We start from the raw sequence: 20,741 nt of genomic DNA, 5'->3' as shown, positions 1-20,741 counted from the left end.
AATGCGTTTTTAGTGCGGAAAAACGCACATCATGTGCACAAAAATTGCGGATTCCATTATAAATGATGGGATGCTTAATGTATGCAGATTATTTGCGGGTTTTATAGCGTTTTTATAGCGCAAAAACGCTAAAAAACCGCAAATAATCTGCAACGTGTGCACATAGCCTGAATGTAACCTTCACCTTTCATTGTGATGTGATATGTTCATTTTTTTTTTCTTGTAGCTATTTTTCATTTTCTTTTTACAATTCGCAGCATAGAAACAATCAGCAGGCTTCTGACAGACCTTTTTTTAAAATTTTAGACCTATAAAATAGCTTTTCTCAAAAACATCTTAAAGCGACATTCCACCTTAAATATTACCTTTCATTTCCCTTTTTTTTATACTTTGCAACATAGAATGTCCATCACACAACTGCTTGTTGATGGTTTCTATTTGCAAAATGAATATTTAAATACTAAAAGTGCTAAATATATAATCCCTAGTCTTCATCTAGTTCAAGAATATCATAGTGACGCTCAATCTTGAATACGACCTTTACCTTTAATCGTTTTGTTACAGAGCGATCTGTTTTTAGTTTTCCTTTTACTATTTGCAGAGTAGAAACTATCCAAAAAATGCTGATGACTGACTTTATATTTTTCTTTTTTACCTATATCCTGTCTCTGCTCCAAAATACCTTTACCACCTTGAATATTATCTTTTTGAGTTCCTGTACATTTTAGTTTTTCATTTTTTTTCCATTGCTCTTTGCAACAAAGAAACCATCAACAAACTGCTGTTGGCAGAACCTTTATTTTATATATATCTATTATTAGATATAATAATTATATATATATATATATATATATATATATATATATATAAATATATATATATATATATATATATATATATATATATATATATATATATATATATATATATCTCCTATGTAATATTTTTACTTTTAGTTGTCTGACTGAGACTCCACCTTGAATATTTCCAGTGTTGTGATAGATCTTTTATTTTTCCTTATTACTGTTTGTTGATTCTTGCGATGTAGAGACCGTTGTCACGCTGCTGTTGACGGACCTTCTATTTCGAGATTTATTTATTTTTATCTAGCAATATAAATGCTCACTCCTGTTAACATTTTGGTTTGACTTCTTTTTTTTGGAGGGGTAATAAAAAAAATAAAAAAATTGCGATATCCGATATTCCTGACAAAGATTTAGAAGGGGTTTTAATTATATTGTTCTGACTTTTTATTTCTTTTCATATCGCTGCTTTTTCATCAGTGTCAGAATCTGGGCAAACTCACTACAGCCCAGCTGGGGCACGACAACTCAGGACTTCTGGCCAAATGGCTGGTCGACTGCGTCATGGTCAGGAACGAAATAACCGGGCACACGTACAAGTAAGCCATTTGTGGAATTGGAATTTTTGTTTGGGTTATTATGGAGTTATAAAATTCTATAAGACGGAATTAATGTTTTTCAATCGATGAGTCACGTCTTCCAAGCTGTAGCTGTCCTTGATGTTGTCCCCATGCTTGGACGCTGTCATTGTGATAACCCTTTACGCACTTCTCTGAGTTTTTATCGCTGCTTTTCCCAGCCCTTTGTGGAGTTCAGCTTGAAGTTCTGTCCATTTCGTACCCTGTAATTATGTAACAAATCCAGATCTGCTTACTCACAAACGATCACTGGGCTACTTTGAGTTTTGCTTAGGAAAATCCAGATACAGGTCCTGCAGGACTGGTAACGGGCACTTTACTCATGCCACTGCATCGGTGGCAAAGTTGCCATAAAGTGTTGAGAATCATAAAAATTCCCTCGTTCATGGATTTGATCCGACCTATCGGTAAAATAACTTGTATGGTCGCCCTGCAGAGAAGGCAGTGATGTATTGCATTTAGGAAGATGAAGTGTTTTCTTTCTCCAGGCAAAAGGTGGAGGGGGGAATACTCAAAATGCATTGCCAGGTTTTGCAGGAGGTAATGAGGCCTTTTACTTATTTGTTCTAGATTCCCGTGTGGACGTTGGTTGGGAAAAGGAGTCGACGATGGAAGCCTGGAGAGAGTCCTAATCGGAGAGCTCATAACACCGGTGTCTGACGATGATCTCGGGAAGCAAAGTCGGACCCCGCCGCTGCAGAAATCGCCCACCTTGGCCCGCAGGCTGAGCATTACCTCTCTGTCAGGGAAGAATTCCAGTAAGTACATATCAGCTCGTGCCAGATATCAACATTTAAGGGTTATTTTAACTAACAGTTAAAGATGGCACCTATCCACTAGGTAGCTGATAACTTTCTGATTAGTCGGGGTCCAACAGCTGGGACCGCCATGGGGCCTCTGACATTCCCTGTTGACTGAAGACTGAGCATTACCTCACTGACTTCTAGTAAGTCTATATCTGCTAGTGCCAGATATAAACAGTTAAGGGTTTGGGTTTTTTTTTTCAATCAACATTCAAAGATTGCACCTATCTGCTCGGTAGCGGATAACTTTGATTGGTGGGGTCTGACAGCTGGGACCGCCATGGGGCCTTTGATATGCCCGATTGAATGAAGCTGGTAGGTAGGAGAATGAGCGCTGGACTCAGCTCTCTGGGTCCTATATATGGTGCACTTCAGAGCCCCATTCTATGTTTCAGCCTTGACATATGCATGTGCAGGTTTGATAGATATTGACTTTTGTATTTCTTTACAGAACCAAATGCCGGACAGATCCAGGAAGGAATCGGCGAAGCGGTGAACAATATCGTAAAACATTTTCACAAGCCGGAAAAAGAGGTAAAAAAAAAAGCTGCTCCATATTTTATTCTGATGTACATTCTGCATCGATATGAAGCAGCTGGAGAGGTGACGCTGTCTGCAGCAATTCCCCAGTCACAGTGGCGGCTTTCTTTCTCTCTCTGACCTGAAAATGCCATCTTACTTTAGCAGGATTAACCTACTTTCCACATGATCCTTTATAGCCGTAATGCTACATGTTCTTAATCATCCCTCAGTCTGCAAGGGCTGATAACAAGGAGCTATAGACCCTTAGTCCACCGTGCAGCCTATGAAGGGTATATAGTCGGTACTTTAGGAACCCTTTAAGGGGGCGACCTAATCTTTTGGACGGCACAACAGTTCTCAATGTGGCTTATGCTGAGGACCGTCCAGTTTGAGCAAAGTTCAGAGCACATTGTGTGATTTCAGGCTCCACCTCTTTCTGGATAAGCCACTTTTCCGATAGTCAACACCCCTTTGTCACACAAATGTAGAATATCAGATTTTGGTTCCATTGGCTCAGGAGATCTCCCCAACCTGTGGCTGTGAAGCTATTGGAAATCTAGATATGTCGGCATGTATTAGTCCTGTGCATAGAGGAGGGGACCCCGGTCCTCCCGGCTGTGTCTTTACTCTGTCATTGCTGATCCCCTCGGGTTCCTCTCCGGATCTTGTTATGCAGCGCAGGTTTTCAGCACTAATCCACCTTAGCGGCTAATCCACAATTCGTCTTCCCGCAGAGAGGCAGTCTAACCATCCTGCTCTGCGGAGAAAGCGGCCTCGTCTCAGCCCTGGAGCAAGTCTTTCATCACGGATTTAAGTCTGCCCGCATCTTCCACAAGAGCGTCTTCATCTGGGACTTCATAGGTAAAAAAAATAATAATAATAAAGGGACACCGCTATTTCAGTATATTGCTTGTGTTTCTGCTGTAATCTTGCGTGGACAAGGTGAATGGAGTAGAGACGTAGGCGGTCATCCATAATCGCTTTCTGACGCCTGCAGAGGCCGAGATAAGAAGACGATTCTGCCGGAAAACTAATACCAAGGGTTTTGCACAAATACTAAGAGACATGGAGTTAAATTCAAGGGTGGATATTGGCCCCTTCCCCAATGTCGGGTGCAGGAACTGAGCTCTGTCCATACACAGAGGGTGCTGGCTGTGTTATACAGCCAACTCCGACCACTGCTGTGTAGCGAAAATGCCGCTGGCATCTCTGACTGCAGCAATCAACTGGTGCAACTATTTCACTACCTATATGGGTTGTCGTGGCAGATGGGGGTTTACTAAAGGCCCCACTTGCTTTCACAGCCATAAGAGATTGTCATTTCTTCTATATACTTCAATATAGAAATATAAATAGAAAAACATGAAAATAAATATGAAGATATATATACGATATATAAATAAATATGAAGATACACACTAATATATATATATATATACACATACACTCTCTCTCTCTCTCTCTCTCTCTCTCTCTCTCACACCCTCACACTCTCTGTGGGGCTGCTACATACATACATACATATTCTAGAATACCCGATGCGTTAGTGTATATGTGTGTATATATATATATATATATATATATATATATATATATATATATATATATATATATATATATATATATGTATATATATATATATATATATATGTGTGTATATATATATATATATGTGTATATATATATATATATATATAGAAAAAAATTGGTACAGCATCCAGTATTACCTTAAAGTGTGCAACGCTTTCCTGACCACTGAACCAGTGACCTCCAAGCATAAGAACAAAAAAAGGAAAACAGCACAAAAAATAATTAAAGAAAAAATGAACTTTAATGCCTGAATGGCGTGGCGACGTTTCGGATATACTATCCTTTCTCTTCCTGAGGCCGTGCGTGCGCAGATGGAGTCTCCTGCTTCCCGGGGCTTCAGGAAAATGGCCGCGGGATGCCGCGCATGCGCAGATGGACATCGCGGCGGCCATTTTCCTGAAGCCGAGTTCGATTTCCTGAAGCCTCGGGAAGCAGGAGACTCCATCTGCGCACGCGCGGCCTCAGGAAGATGGCCGCGCCCACCGAGAAACCGCTGAATAGCGGCGAGCGCGCTCTTTTTCTACAGCTGCGCAGTGCATTCGGCACTTGCGCATGCGAGAAGCACTACGCCACCAACGGGAACATAAGCAAGATGTGGGGGAGAAACAGCGCTGTGACCACGCCCATCCGACCTGACCAGCCTGATTGACATGCAAAAAAGGCCACTTTTGTAAGGTATTTCGGCAGCATAGGTAGGGAATCGGGGGACAAAAAATACCCTATTGTAAAGCACAGCTCAGGCCCTATTTAACGGTATTTTTATCTCCTACTGAAAAAACGGGGTGACAGGTTCCCTTTAAATAGTAAAGATGAGGAGGGGAAAAAAATCAATCCTCGATAACTGCCGTTTTTGGGGGGTTGTTTTTGGTCACAGCACCCCCGCCCAAAATATGCAACAGGATGAAGGTACGGTACGGTAAAAATATTCAGAACTTTTGTAAAACAACTAAATATGTGTATATATAATATATATAATCTACCCGTAATCCTGCTGATCTGGAGAATCATTTTGCCAGTTCGTTATATTTTTATATACTGCCATAAAAAGAAAAAAACAATAGTGGCAATGTGCTATTTTTTTCACCACTTCACCCCACTTGGAATTTTTTTTTTTTACCCTTTTTTTTTTTACTATATTATAGTAAAAAATTTAATACAACACCTTATCCCGCAAATAACAAAGTCGTCCAAAAACGGCTACATGGACCGAATTATTATTTACGAAGTGGAAATCATGAATACACGGACAGGCGAGGAGCATCAGACCTGTATATACGGCAGCTAGGGTTGAGCGAAACGGGTCGTTCATTTTCAAAAGTCGCCGACTTTTGGCAAAGTCGGGTTTCATGAAACCCGATCCGACCCCTGTGCGGGGTCGGCCATGCGGTACGCGACTTTCGCGCCAAAGTCGCGTTTCAATGACGCGAAAAGCGCCATTTCTCAGCCAATGAAGGTAAACGCAGAGTGTGGGCAGCGTGATGACATAGGTCCTGGTCCCCACCATCTTAGAGAAGGGCATTGCAGTGATTGGCTTGCTGTCTGCGGCGTCACAGGGGCTATAAAGGGGCGTTCCCGCCGACCGCCATGTTACTGCTGCTGATCTGAGCTTAGGGAGAGGTTGCTGCCGCTTCGTCAGAAGCAGGGATAGCGTTAGGCAGGGTCCATTAACCACCAAACCGCTTGTGCTGTAGCGATTTCCACTGCCCAACACCACCTTCGGTGTGCAGGGACAGTGGAAGCTACATTTTTTTTTTTTTCCCCTCAGCGCTGTAGCTCATTGGGCTGCCCTAGAAGGCTCCCTGATAGCTGCATTGCTGTGTGTACGCCGCTGTGCAAACCAACTGCTTTTTTCAAAGCACAAATCCTCTTGTTCCTTCCTTTCTGCACAGCTATCTTTTTGGTTTGTACACACTTTTTATTTAATTTGTGCATCAGTCCACTCCTTATTGCTGCCTGCCATACCTGGCTGAGATTACTGCAGGGAGATAGTAATTGAAGGACACTCCCTGTTTTTTTTTTTTTTTTTTGTGGGAGATTAAGATTGACATTTCTGCTAGAGTGCCATCCCTGTGTGTGTCATCTCTCAGTCAGTGGGCCATAGAAAGCCTATTTATTTTTTTGCTTGATTTGGGTTATAAAATCTACTTGAAAAAATCACTACATCAATCAGTGGGAGAAAAATATTGGCCTCAGGGCTTGTGTGCCACTCCTGACTCCTGTGTGCATCATCACTCACTCAGTGGGCCATAGAAAGCCCATTTTTTTTTTTTTTTTTGCTTTATTTGGGTTCTAAATTCTACCTGAAAAAATCAATAAATCAATCAGTGGGAGATTAATATTGGCCTTTGGGCTTGTGTGCCAGTCCTAAGCGTGCCATCTCTCTCTCTGATAGTGGGCCATAGAAAGCCTATTTATTTTTTATTTTTTTTAATGGGTTTATAAATTTTCCCTGGAAAAAAAAAAAAAAAAGTGGGAGATTAATATTGGCCTCTGGGCTTGTGTGCCAGTCCTGAGCGTGCCATCTCTCTCACAAATAGTGGGCCATAGAAAGCCTATTTATTTTTTTTTTGTTTTATAAATTCTCCCTTAAAAAAAAAGGGAGATTAATATTGGCCTTTGGGCTTGTGTGCCAGTCCTAAGCGTGCCATCTCTCTCTGTCTCTCAGATAGTGGGCCATAGAAAGCCTATTTATTATTTTTTTTATTGGGTTTATAAATTTTCCCTGGAACAAAAAAAAAAAAAGTGGGAGATAAATATTGGCCTCTGGGCTTGTGTGCCACTCCTGACTCCTGTGTGCGTCATCTCTCACTCAGTGGGCCATAGAAAGCCTTTTTTTGTTTTATTTGTTTTCTAAATTCTCCCTGAAAAAATCATTTTATTTTCTTTGGTTTCTAAATTCTTCCTGAAAAAATCATTTTATTCTATTTTTTTTTTCCTAAAGTCTCCCTGAAAAAAAAACAAAAAAAAAATCAAATCAGTGGGAGATTAATATTGCCCTTTCTGCTTGTGTGCCAGTCTTGACTCCTGGGTGTGCCATCTCTCTCTCTCCAATTGTGGGCCATAGAAAGCCTATTATTTTTTTAGCTTGATTTGGGTTCCAAAATCTACCTGAAAAAATCACTACATCAATCAGTGGGAGATAAATATTGGCCTCTGGGCTTGTGTGCCACTCCTGACTCCTGTGTGCGTCATCTCTCACTCAGTGGGCCATAGAAAGCCTTTTTTTGTTTTATTTGTTTTCTAAATTCTCCCTGAAAAAATCATTTTATTTTATTTGGTTTCTAAATTCTTCCTGAAAAAATCATTTTATTCTATTATTTTTTTTTTCCTAAAGTCTCCCTTAAAAAAAAAAAAAAAATCAAATCAGTGGGAGATTAATATTTACATTTGTGCTTCAGTGACAGTCCTGCATGTGTGGCATCTCTCTCATTTGTTGCCACCAACAACAGAGTGTGTAACATTGTGCCTGATTTTCGTTGTGGTCTCACTCACCTGTAAAGGGGTAGCTAAATCATACTGAAGTTATAGCTCACCGTGTAATTTGTGTGACAGCAACAAATACCGTTAGTTTGTTTACGTTTTTAAAACAATGAGGAAGTATGGTGGAAGAGGTCGTGGCCGGGGGCGTTCATTGTCAGCTAGTAATGAGGGTAGTGGTAGTGGTGGAGCATCAGCTGGTCGTGGGAAAAAAAATATTGCACCTAAGTCTGGAGCTGTGGAGCCAGGTTCGTTGTCTGGCTACACAAGGCCTCGAACGCTCCCTTTTCTGGGAGTAGGAAAACCGCTTTTAAAGCCGGAGCAGCAAGAGCAAATTTTGGCTTATCTTGCTGACTCAGCCTCTAGCTCTTTTGCCTCCTCTCGTGAAACTGGTAAATGTCAAAGCAGCGCGTCGTTAGTGGATGTTCACGGTCAGGGACAAGTCGCTTCCTTGTCCTCTTCAGCAAAAACAACAGAGAAGAATGCAGCAGGCGACACAACGGGTTACTCCATGGAGCTCTTTACACATACCGTCCCTGGCTTAGAAAGTGAAGCAGTTAACAGTCCATGCCCATTACAAGTTGAATCTGACATGGAGTGCACTGATGCACAGCCACAGCCAGACTACTATGCTGGTCCTTTGACTCAGACCACAACATTGCCCTCGCAGGGTGCTGATCAAGAATCAGACCCTGATGAGACTATGTTGCCCCATCACGAACGCTATACCACCGACCGACACGGTGACACAGACGAAGTTGCACACGAGCTACAAGAAGAGGTAATAGATGACCCAGTTCTTGACCCCGATTGGCAGCCATTGGGGGAACAGGGTGCAGGCGGCAGCAGTTCTGAAGCGGAGGAGGAGGGGCCGCAGCAGGCATCAACATCGCAACAGGTTCCATCTGCCGGGCCCGTATCTTGCCCAAAACGCGTGGCAAAGCCAAAACCTGTTGGAGGACAGCGTGGCCATCCGGTTAAAGCTCAGTCTGCAATGCCTGAAAAGGTATCCGATGCTAGAAAGAGTGCAGTCTGGAATTTTTTTAAACAACATCCAATTGATCAGCGCAAAGTCATCTGTCAAAAATGTTCAACTACCTTAAGCAGAGGACAGAATCTGAAAAGTCTCAATACAAGTTGCATGCATAGACATTTAACCACCATGCATTTGCAAGCCTGGACTAACTACCAAACGTCCCTTAAGGTTGTAGCACCCTCGGCCAATGAAGCTAGTCAGCAACGCAACATCCCTTCCGGCAGTGTAGGGCCACCATTTTCCGCACCACCTGCAGTATCTGTGCAGGTTTCTTTGCCAGGCCAAAGCAGTCAGGGTCAGGGAATCACCAGTTTCGTAGTAGGAAACACTCCATCTAGGGCACCGGTGGCAACAATACCATCTCCCACCGTCTCTCAGTCTGCCATGTCCACCGGCACCCCCGCTAGTTCCACGATCTCCAGCTCTCCAGTCCAGCTCACCCTACATGAGACTATGGTTAGAAAAAGGAAGTACTTAGCCTCGCATCCGCGTACACAGGGTTTGAACGCACACATAGCTAGACTAATCTCGTTAGACATGATGCCCTACCGGTTAGTTGAAAGCGAAGCTTTCAAAGCCCTGATGGACTACGCTGTACCACGCTACGAGCTATCCAGTCGACACTTTTTTTCCAGAAAAGCCATCCCAGCCCTCCACCAGCATGTTAAAGAGCGCATCGTCCATGCACTCAGGCAATCTGTGAGCACAAAGGTGCACCTGACAACAGATGCATGGACCAGTAGGCATGGCCAGGGACGTTACGTGTCCATCACGGCACACTGGGTAAATGTGGTGGAAGCAGGGTCCACAGGGGACAGCAAGTTTGGGACAGTTCTGCCTAGCCCACGGTCTAGGAAACAATTGGCTGTAGCCGTTCGCACCCCCTCCTCCTCCTCTTCGTCCTCCTGCAGAAGCGAGAGCTCGTCCACAGACCGCAGTCGCACAACCACTCCATCCGCAGCTGCCACTGTTGCACACCAGGTCTCCCATTATGGGGCAGCTACTGGCAAACGTCAGCAGGCTGTATTGGCTATGAAGTGTTTGGGCGACAACAGACACACCGCGGAAGTTCTGTCCGAGTTCTTGCAGAAAGAAACGCAGTCGTGGCTGGGCACTGTAGATCTTGAGGCAGGCAAGGTAGTGAGTGATAACGGAAGGAATTTCATGGCTGCCATCTCCCTTTCCCAACTGAAACACATTCCTTGCCTGGCTCACACCTTAAACCTGGTGGTGCAGTGCTTCCTGAAAAGTTATCCGACCTGCTCCTCAAAGTGCGTGGACTTTGCTCACATATCCGCCGTTCGCCCGTACACTCCAGCCGTATGCAGACCTATCAGCGTTCTTTGAACCTTCCCCAGCATCGCCTAATCATAGACGTTGCAACAAGGTGGAACTCAACACTGCACATGCTTCAGAGACTGTGTGAACAGAGGCGGGCTGTTATGTTTTTGTGGGAGGATACACATACACGGGCAGGCAGTAGGATGGCAGACATGGAGTTGTCAGGTGTGCAGTGGTCGAAGATTCAAGACATGTGCCAAGTCCTTCAGTGTTTTGAGGAATGCACACGGCTGGTTAGTGCAGACAACGCCATAATAAGCATGAGCATCCCCCTAATGCGTCTGCTGATGCAAAGTTTGACGCACATAAAGGATCAGGCGTCTGCAGCTGAGGAAGAGGAAAGCCTTGATGACAGTCAGCCATTGTCTGGCCAGGGCAGTGTACAGGACGAGGTAGCGGGCGAAGAGGAGGAGGAGGATGATGGGGATGATTATATTTTTAATGAGGAAGCTTTTCCGGGGCCACTGGAAATTGGTGGCGCGGCAAGGCCGGGTTCTGGTTTTTTGAGGGACACAAGTGACGTGGATTTGCCTGAAACTGCCCCTCAACCAAGCACAACCGCAGATTTGAGAACTGGAACTTTGGCCCACATGGCGGATTATGCCTTGCGTATCCTCAAAAGGGACACACGCATAACTAAAATGATGAATGATGACGATTACTGGTTGGCCTGCCTCCTTGATCCTCGCTATAAAGGCAAATTGCAAAATATAATGCCACATGAGAACTTGGAACTAATATTAGCAACCAAACAATCAACTCTTGTTGACCGTTTGCTTCTGGCATTCCCTGCACACAGCGCCCGTGATCGTTCTCACACGAGCTGCAGGGGCCAGCAGACCAGAGGAGTTAGAGGGGCAGAAATCAGAAGTGGCGTTGGCCAGAGGGGTTTTCTGACCAGGTTGTGGAGTGATTTTGCTATGACCGCAGACAGGACAGGTACTGCAGCATCAATTCAAAGTGACAGGAGACAACATTTGTCCAGTATGGTTACAAACTATTTTTCATCCCTTATCGATGTTCTCCCTCAACCGTCATTCCCATTTGATTACTGGGCATCAAAATTAGACACCTGGCCAGAATTGGCAGAATATGCATTGCAGGAGCTTGCTTGCCCGGCAGCTAGTGTCCTATCAGAAAGAGTATTCAGTGCTGCAGGTTCAATACTAACAGAAAAAAGGACTCGTCTGGCTACCCAAAATGTAGATGATCTAACCTTCATTAAAATGAACCACAACTGGATTTCGAAATCTTTTGCCCCACCTTGCCCGGCTGACACCTAGCTTTCCTATGAAAAGGTCTTGCCTGTGGACTATTCTGAATGCCTTTTCCAATCTCGTAATTTTCTGCACCTGATTGTCCAGCATATGACATGTTTACACCTCACTAAATGGCCAAACTCCCCACACGGGGCCGTGGTATCGACACTTGGCGACAGCACCCGTGAGAGTGCAGTTTGTCTGAAGAGGTGGGTGAGCCCGCTTTTGGTCGACGGCACTGCCACTGGGTCCCTCCTAGTACAATAAAGTGTCTCTGGCGGTGGTGGTGCGCACCCAACGTCAGACACACCGTTGTAATATGAGGGGCCCTGGGCCTGTACCGCCGGCCACAAGACAGTTTCCCCCCACCCCAGCTCAAACAGTGCTCTACCACTTGCAAAATTATCTCACAGCTCCACCAATGTTTAGTCTATGCGCTGACATCCTTCAATGCCTGCCACTGACAATACCATTGTATTGACATTTTTGTTATGTTAGGCCTTCGATGCCTGTCTGTGGTCACTCCTTCCACTAGGCCTCCACTGACCACACCACTGCTGCCCGTGTACCCCTGGAACCAATTTAAAATTGCCTACAGCCATGTGTTATTATTTTAGGCCTTCGATGCCTGTCTGCGGTCACTCCTTCCACTAGGCCTCCACTGACCACACCACTGCTGCCCGTGTACCCCTGGAACCAATTTAAAATTGCCTACAGCCATGTGTTATTATTTTAGGCCTTCGATGCCTGTCTGCGGTGACTCCTTCCACTAGGCCTCCACTGACCACACCACTGCTGCCCGTGTACCCCTGTAACCAATTTAAAATTGCCTACAGCCATGTGTTATTATTTTAGGCCTTCGATGCCTGTCTGCGGTCACTCCTTCCACTAGGCCTCCACTGACCACACCACTGCTGCCCGTGTACCCCTGTAACCAATTTAAAATTGCCTACAGCCATGTGTTATTATTTTAGGCCTTCGATGCCTGTCTGCGGTCACTCCTTCCACTAGGCCTCCACTGACCACACCACTGCTGCCCGTGTACCCCTGGAACCAATTTAAAATTGCCTACAGCCATGTGTTATTATTTTAGGCCTTCGATGCCTGTCTGCAGTCACTCCTTCCACTAGGCCTCCACTGACCACACCACTGCTGCCCGTGTACCCCTGGAACCAATTTAAAATTGCCTACAGCCATGTGTTATTATTTTAGGCCTTCGATGCCTGTCTGCGGTGACTCCTTCCACTAGGCCTCCACTGACTACACCACTGCTGCCCGTGTACCCCTGGAACCAATTTAAAATTGCCTACAGCCATGTGTTATTATTTTAGGCCTTCGATGCCTGTCTGCGGTCACTCCTTCCACTAGGCCTCCACTGACCACACCACTGCTGCCCGTGTACCCCTGGAACCAACATCAGAAAATATAAAAATAAGTATTTTGCTTATAAAAAAGAAAATACTGGAGAGATATCAAATGCAGACATTTTAACATTAAAAACAAACCCATACAACAAAAATCTGGTACAGTACTAAAAATGGCCACCAGCTACAATAACTTTCTCCTGCAAGTAGTTAACTGAAAGGTTTTTTCAATTTTAAACACAGATATGGCATCCACCGAGTGTTGTCCTGTCGCGTCTTCTTTATATTATTGCCAAGAAGATGCAAAACAATGAAAATAATAAAATCATTATTTACCAAAAAAATAGAGTAAGTCAAAACCACATTGCAAATAAACATTCATTACAAATAAAGAAGCAGGGCGCGTCCGAGGGTGAGTATATACCTAATAAGAATATAATCACCCTCGGACGCGCCCTGCTTCTTTCCGACAGCCTTCCTTCCTAAGAATCAGTCCTTCCGTGGTGTAGAGAGAGGGTTTGTTACACTCCAAGGTGTTCCCCAGGTTGCCTTTCCTGAGCTTCGATCTTCCGGCTCTCGTTTAGTAGTTGTTGGAAACTACGCTGCATTAGGCCTACAAATTGGGTATGGGGTGTAGAGAGATGGTGTGTTACACTCCAAGGTGTTCCCCAGGTTTCCTCTCCATTGCTTCGATCTTCTGGCTCTCGTTTAGTAGTTGTTGGAAACTACGCTGCATTAGGCCTACAAATTGGGTATGGGGTGTAGAGAGATGGTGTGTTACACTCCAAGGTGTTCCCCAGGTTTCCTCTCCATTGCTTCGATCTTCCGGCTCTCGTTTAGTAGTTGTTGGAAACTACGCTGCATTGGGCCTACAAATTGGGTATGGGGTGTAGAGAGATGGTGTGTTCCACTCCAAGGTGTTCTCCAGGTTGCCTTTCCTGAGCTTCGATCTTCCGGCTCTCGTTTAGTAGTTGTTGGAAACTACGCTGCATTAGGCCTACAAATTGGGTATGGGGTGTAGAGAGATGGTGTGTTCCACTGTAGAGAGATGGTGTGTTCCACTCCAAGGTGTTCCCCAGGTTTCCTCGCCAATGCTTCGATCATCATGCTCTCGTTTAGTAGTTGTTGGAAACTACGCTGCATTAGGCCTACAAATTGGGTATGGGGTGTAGAGAGATGGTGTGTTACACTCCAAGGTGTTCCCCAGGTTTCCTCTCCATTGCTTCGATCTTCCGGCTCTCGTTTAGTAGTTGTTGGAAACTACGCTGCATTAGGCCTACAAATTGGGTATGGGGTGTAGAGAGATGGTGTGTTACACTCCAAGGTGTTCCCCAGGTTTCCTCGCCATTGCTTCGATCTTCCGGCTCTCGTTTAGTAGTTGTTGGAAACTACGCTGCATTAGGCCTACCAATTGGGTATGGGGTGTAGAGAGATGGTGTGTTACGCTCCAAGATGTTCCCCAGGTTTTCTCTCCATTGCTTCGATCTTCCGGCTCTCGTTTAGTAGTTGTTGGAAACTACGCTGCATTAGGCCTACAAATTGGGTATGGGGTGTAGAGAGATGGTGTGTTACACTCCAAAGTGTTCCCCAGGTTTCCTCTCCATTGCTTCGATCTTCCGGCTCTCGTTTAGTAGTTGTTGGAAACTACGCTGCATTAGGCCTACAAATTGGGTATGGGGTGTAGAGAGATGGTGTGTTCCACTGTAGAGAGATGGTGTGTTCCACTCCAAGGTGTTCCCCAGGTTTCCTCGCCAATGCTTCGATCATCATGCTCTCGTTTAGTAGTTGTTGGAAACTACGCTGCATTAGACCTACAAATTGGGTATGGGGTGTAGAGAGATGGTGTGTTCCACTCCAAGGTGTTCTCCAGGTTGCCTTTCCTGAACTTCTATCTTCAGGCTCTCATTAAATTGTGGTTAAACGGAACAACTGCATTTGGCGTACTAGTTGGTTTGGGGCCTACTATCGGTGTCTGCCGCTCCTTGCTGTTCTCCTGGTTTCCTGTCCTGAAATTCCGTTTTCAGGCGCTCGTTAAGTAGTTGTTAATGTTAGACTGCATTTGGCCTACTAGTTGGGTTGGGGCCTACTATCGGTGTCTGCCACTCCTTGCTGTTCTCCTCCACTGAACAAAGCTGTGCCGCCTGTTTACTACTGTTGCCAATTTTGAACTGCATTTCGACTACTTACTGATTTGGGCCTACTCTCTGTGTCAGCCTCTCATTCCAGTTGTCCTCCACTGCAATGCCCCCTGATTAGTCCTGTGTTACCAATTTTGAACTGCATTTAGCCCACTTTATTCTTTGGGCCTATATCTGTGTTTCCTCCTCATCCTGCCCATTGCCCAGCCAGTGATAGATGAGTCTGCTGGTACATTGACCCATAACGCAACATTTCCCGTGCACGCTACACTGCAAGATTGTGACCCTGCTGAAAGTCAGGTCCCCCTTCCCGCATACCATACCACCTTACACGGGGACAAAGAGGAAGGTGCAGATGAAAGTGCAGGTTCCTTCATCAGGTGGGGGGAGGAATACTAGTTGGCGACGTCACTGGCACAGGGCCTCTCATGGTACGCAAAAGTGTTGCTGCCGGTGGGAGGCGCCCCCGCCGTGCAAACACACCGCTGTACTTTGAGGGGCCCTGTGCCAGTGCCAATGCCAACGAGTGGGCCCCCCCTGCTTGCTCAGGTTCACAGCACTTGCAAAGTTGAAATACTTACCTCTCCCTGCTCCACTGCCGTGACGTGGTCCAGATTTCCTGGGCCCACTAATTACTTGAACCAGCCCTACCCACCACAACTTTAGCCAAATGACCCCCAATTTCAAATGCCTTCCAATTATTATAAGGTAAATTACGCTTGACAAGCTTCATTAAGAAGAATGGATGGTTTTGACATTAAAATGGGCACTCTAGGTGTTTTCCTGGCCCCCACTCACTGCCGACTATGCTGCCCCATTGACTTGCATTGGGTTTCGTGTTTCGGTCGATCCCGACTTTACGTCATAATCGGCCGATTTCACTCGACCCGACTTTTGAGATAGTCGGGTTTCGCGAAACCCGGCTCGACTCTAAAAAGGTCAAGGTCGCTCAACTCTAACGGCAGCTCTTAACTGAGTGCTGCCACCTGCAGGCAGACGCTGGTCATCACGCTGTTTCCAACTTCCCCTTTAAGAGCTAAAATGTCAGCTCATGTCAGTGTCTGGTTATTGCTGATCACGGACGCCAAGTTCCAGCCTGACATTTTACTAAATGTCACATTCCCCCCCCCAAATCGCCTTGAAAGCGAAGTGCTTTTTTGCATCCTGGTACCGCTGTATGTTTTCAGCCCTTAGACGCTGCACGTAGACCTGATGCAAATCCTTAAAGTGTAAGGCTATATTCACACTTTGCGGATTTTGCTGCGGATCCGCAGCGGATTTGACCGCTGCGGATCCGCAGCAGTTTCCCATGAGTTTACATTTCACTGTAAACCTATGGGAAACAAAAAACGCTGTGCACATGCTGCAGAAAAATCCGCGCGGAAACGCTGCGGATTACATTCCGCAGCATGTCACTTCTTTTCTGCGGATTTTCAGCTGCTCCAATAGAAAACTGCAGTTGAAAATCCGCAGAAGAAAACGCAGTAAAAACCGCGATAAATCCGCAGTAAAAACCGCGATGGGTTTTCACTGCGGATTTTGCAATTCCGCTGCGGAAAAATCCGCAGTGGAATCTGCAAAGTGTGCACATAGCCTAACTCCGCCGTCTAAACCTTATTGTATTTATTTAGCTCGACTTTACTCCAATCACATCCAAAGCTGCATTCAGAACGTGACTTGTATTCCTATGTACACTCTCTGATCGATGTGCCGTCTTCCCTTCTGTAGAGAAAGCCGTGGTTTTCTTTGAAGCGACCGATCAGATCGGAGACGGCGAGGAAGACCAGCTGCTGCAGAGATCGTCCTTCAAAACCTTCTGCCATTACGTCAACACCATAGTCACGGCTCCCAGAAACATCGGCAAAGATGGCAAGTTCCAGCTCCTCGTCTGCCTCGGAGCAAGGTGAGATGCTGCGCGATGTCGGGAGGGGGCCGTGATGGCCGCAGACCCTTCTTCTACGCTCCTTCTATAGGAGGGTCAGATACAAGTAAAGGCAGAGTCCACGTATTTGCCTATTTTCGGATCTTTTATAAACGTTAACTAAAAGCCGGGGAAGTGGCAGAACTCAGGAGACCCCCTTTCTCAAGACAGATGGGTAGGATCCACATCTATCACCCCATTTATAGGATTTTCCTTGGTAGACAATAAATGTCCTCAAAAGGAATCCATGAGATGGATTTCATGGCTTTCATACATAGACGAATAGTAAAAGTTCAGAAAAGTTTTGATTAAACCCCTTAGTAATGACCGCCATACAAAGCAGGCAGCAATGTGGCCCGCTACAGCGGTGATCTCGCAATACGTTGTAATACCGTAGTGTTTGTGTAGTAAATGGATAAACTAATTATACACTGCTCAGAAAAATAAAGGGAACACTTCAACAACAGAATCTAACTCCAAGTAAATCAAACTTCTGTGAAATCAAACTGTCCTCTTAGGAAGCAACACTGATTGACAATCAATTTCACATGCTGTTGTGCAAATGGAATAGACAACACATGGAAATGATTAGCAATTATCAAGACACCCTCAATAAAGGAGTGTTTCTGCAGGTGGGGACCACAGACCACATCTCGGTACCAATGTTTTCTGGCTGATGTTTTGGTCACTTTTGTATGTTGGTTGTGCTTTCACACTCGTGGTAGCATGAGACGGACTCTACAACCCACACAAGTGGCTCAGGTAGTGCAGCTCATCCAGGATGGCACATCAGTGCGAGCTGTGGCAAGAAGGTTTGCTGTGTCTGTCAGTGTAGTGTCCAGAGGCTGGAGGCGCTGCCATGAGACAGGCCAGTACACCAGGAGACGTGTAGGGGGCTGTAGGAGGGCAACAACCCAGCAGCAGGACCGCTACCTCAGCCTTTGTGCAAGGAGGAACAGGAGGAGCACTGCCGGAGCCCTGCAAAATGACCTCCAGCAGGCCACAAATGTGCATGTGTCTGCACAAACTGTAAGAAACCGACTCCATGAGGATGGTCTGAGGGCCTGACGTCCACAGATGGGGGTTGTGCTCACAGCCCAACACCGTGCAGGACTCTTGGCATTTGCCACAGAACACCAGGATTGGCAAATTCACCACTGGTGCCCTGTGCTCTTCACAGATGAAAGCAGGTTCACACTGAGCACATGTGACAGACGTGACAGAGACTGGAGATGCCGTGGAGAGCGATCTGCTGCCTGCAACATCCTTCAGCATGACCGGTTTGGCAGTGGGTCAGTAATGGTGTGTGGTGGTATTTCTTTGGAGGGCCGCACAGCCCTCCATGTGCTCGCCAGAGGTAGCCTGACTGCCATCAGGTACCGAGATCCTCAGACCCCTTGTGAGACCATATGCTGGTGCGGTTGGCCCTGGGTTCCTCCTAATGCAGGACAATGCCAGACCTCATGTGGCTGGAGTGTGTCAGTAGTTCCTGCAAGATGAAGGCATTGAAGCTATGGACTGGCCCGCCCGTTCCCCAGACATGAATCCGATTGAGCACATCTGGGACATCATGTCTCGCTCCATCCACCAACGTCACGTAGCACCACAGACTGTCCAGGAGTTGGCGGATGCTTTAGTCCAGGTCTGGGAGGAGATCCCTCAGGAGATCATCTGCCGCCTCATCAGGAGCATGCCCAGGCATATCGAGATCATACAGGCACATGGAGGCCACACACACTACTGAGCATCATTTCCTTGTCTTGAGGCATTTCCACTGAATTTGGATCAGCCTGTAATTTGATTTTCCACTTGACTTTGAGTACCTTTCCAAATCCAGACCTCCATGGGATATTCATTTCAATTTACATTGATAATTATGTTTTATTGTTCTGAACACATTCCACTATGCAATGAATACAAATTTGCTACTGGAATATTTCATTCAGAGATAACTAGGACGTGGTATTTTAGTGTTCCGCTTATCTTTTTGAGCAAAATATATATAATTTATTTATTTTTTATTTATTTTTTTTACAAAAAATGGTTTAAATTGCCTATTTCCCCATGTAAAAGTGTAGAAAAAAAAAATCACATTTGGTATACATGCATGTGTAATTGCTCAAACTAATTAAATAAATATTCTCTTATCTTATAAGGTGTGCAAAATAATGAGAAGTGCCTACGTCTTTAAATTGATTGTCACGGCACAGCTTATTGATAACCTATCAACAGGTGATCACCCACTAATCGGTCCCTGACTTATGGATAGGTTTTTTAATGTGTTGTGTCCAGACGACCTCTTTAAATGGGTTAAAAACCACCTACTGTTTTGAGTATACAGCTCCTATACAAAACTATGTATCTCCATAGCTACAGACTACAAATTTAGTCAGTTAGAAAGGGAGGGAGGGAGGGCACCGACCTTTTTTTTTTTTTTTTTACATGAGTTTATTTTTTTCCAGATCCGTGTATCTCACACTTCTGATATTTTCGATCTTCCTTCTTTCCAGGGATCACTTGCTGGCCCAGTGGATCCCCCTTCTGGCCGAGTGTCCGGCCATCACTCGGATGTACGAGGAGACTGCTCTGCTGAGAGACAACATGATGGTCAATTCTCTCGTCCGGGTCCTGCAGACTCTACAAGACTTTAACATCGTCCTGGAGGGGTCGCTTACTAAAGGCGTAGACGTGTAGGAACGCGTCCGGGACGCTGTACAGTATTAGATTCCACTTCTTTTTTTTTTTTCTGGATTTTATATTTTTCCGTTTCAGAGTTTTCTCTGAACCTTTATACCGCACTGCAGAGTTCTGTGCTGCAATACACTGAATAGTAGCAAGTCACTGGGAGCGCGTGAGCGCTGAGCCGGCGGCTCCACCGTACGTAGCTGCCGCCGCCGCCACTGGTGTCTTCACACTGTTAGTATATTTGAATCAGATATTTAGTACAATAGAGTATTTTCCCGCTGTGTCTGTATATACGGCTGTAGTTTTATAAAGAGGCGGAGTATATTCCAGGCGGATTTCTCTTCTACTCCTTTCTAATTCCTGAACTTCCTCCTGGATGGTGGAATTACTGCAAGAACTTCTTGTCCCCGACTCGGTGCTTCGATTATTATTTGTTCGCCAGACGCTCATTTGTTTTTCCGTTGTGTAGAAATATTCTGAGCCGTGAAGTGACAGGCGCCCGTGTGCGGTAGAAACGTCCATTTTACTCACACTCTTTTTCTTCAGCTTTTTATTTTCTTACTTGGAGCCGGTGAGATCCCCGAGAACGGATGACATCACTGAGCGCGCAGCCTATCCGGTCACTAAAATAGATGACATCATTGATCATGCAGCCAATGGCTTCACTAGTGCCGGTGATGTTGATTATCATGCGGTATTCACCTTTACTAGAATCGATGACATCACTGAACCTGCTGCCTATCCCATCATGCCTATCCCGCATTCATTCCAGTGATGTCACTGAGCGCGCGGCCTATCCCGCATTCATTCCAGTGATGTCACTGAGCGCGCGGCCTATCCCGCAGTCATTCCAGTGATGTCACTGAGCGCGCAGCCTATCCCGCATTCATTCCAGTGATGTCACTGAGCACGCGGCCTATCCCGCAGTCATTCCAGTGATGTCACTGAGCACGCAGCCTATCCCGCAGTCATTCCAGTGATGTCACTGAGCACGCGGCCTATCCCGCAGTCATTCCAGTGATGTCACTGAGCACGCAGCCTATCCCGCAGTCATTCCAGTGATGTCACTGAGCACGCGGCCTATCCCACAGTCATTCCAGTGATGTCACTGAGCGTGCGGCCTATCCCGCAGTCATTCCAGTGATGTCGCTGAGCGCGCGGCCT

General features: G+C 45.6%; 1 protein-coding gene across 2 annotated transcripts in view; it reads left to right on the top strand.

The window, feature by feature from the left end:
- Positions 1-20,741, top strand: part of DENND5B (DENN domain containing 5B) — a 70,967-nt gene that overhangs the window by 48,360 nt on the left and 1,866 nt on the right. For both annotated transcript variants that reach the window (XM_069763283.1, XM_069763282.1), the window contains 6 exons: positions 1,284-1,402; positions 2,012-2,199; positions 2,696-2,778; positions 3,501-3,627; positions 16,700-16,874; positions 19,403-20,741. The exon at positions 19,403-20,741 is cut by the window's right edge and continues 1,866 nt beyond it. In XM_069763283.1, the coding sequence (XP_069619384.1) occupies positions 1,284-1,402; positions 2,012-2,199; positions 2,696-2,778; positions 3,501-3,627; positions 16,700-16,874; positions 19,403-19,586 (876 nt within the window). In that variant the 3' untranslated portion in view covers positions 19,587-20,741. The remainder of the gene's footprint in view (positions 1-1,283; positions 1,403-2,011; positions 2,200-2,695; positions 2,779-3,500; positions 3,628-16,699; positions 16,875-19,402) is intronic.

This window comes from Ranitomeya imitator, chromosome 4 (assembly GCF_032444005.1).
Source record: "Ranitomeya imitator isolate aRanImi1 chromosome 4, aRanImi1.pri, whole genome shotgun sequence".
In the NCBI taxonomy this organism is placed as follows: domain Eukaryota; kingdom Metazoa; phylum Chordata; class Amphibia; order Anura; family Dendrobatidae; genus Ranitomeya; species Ranitomeya imitator.
The sequence above is the reverse complement of the archived record's forward strand: the minus strand, read 5'-3'. Positions and strand labels throughout refer to the sequence as shown.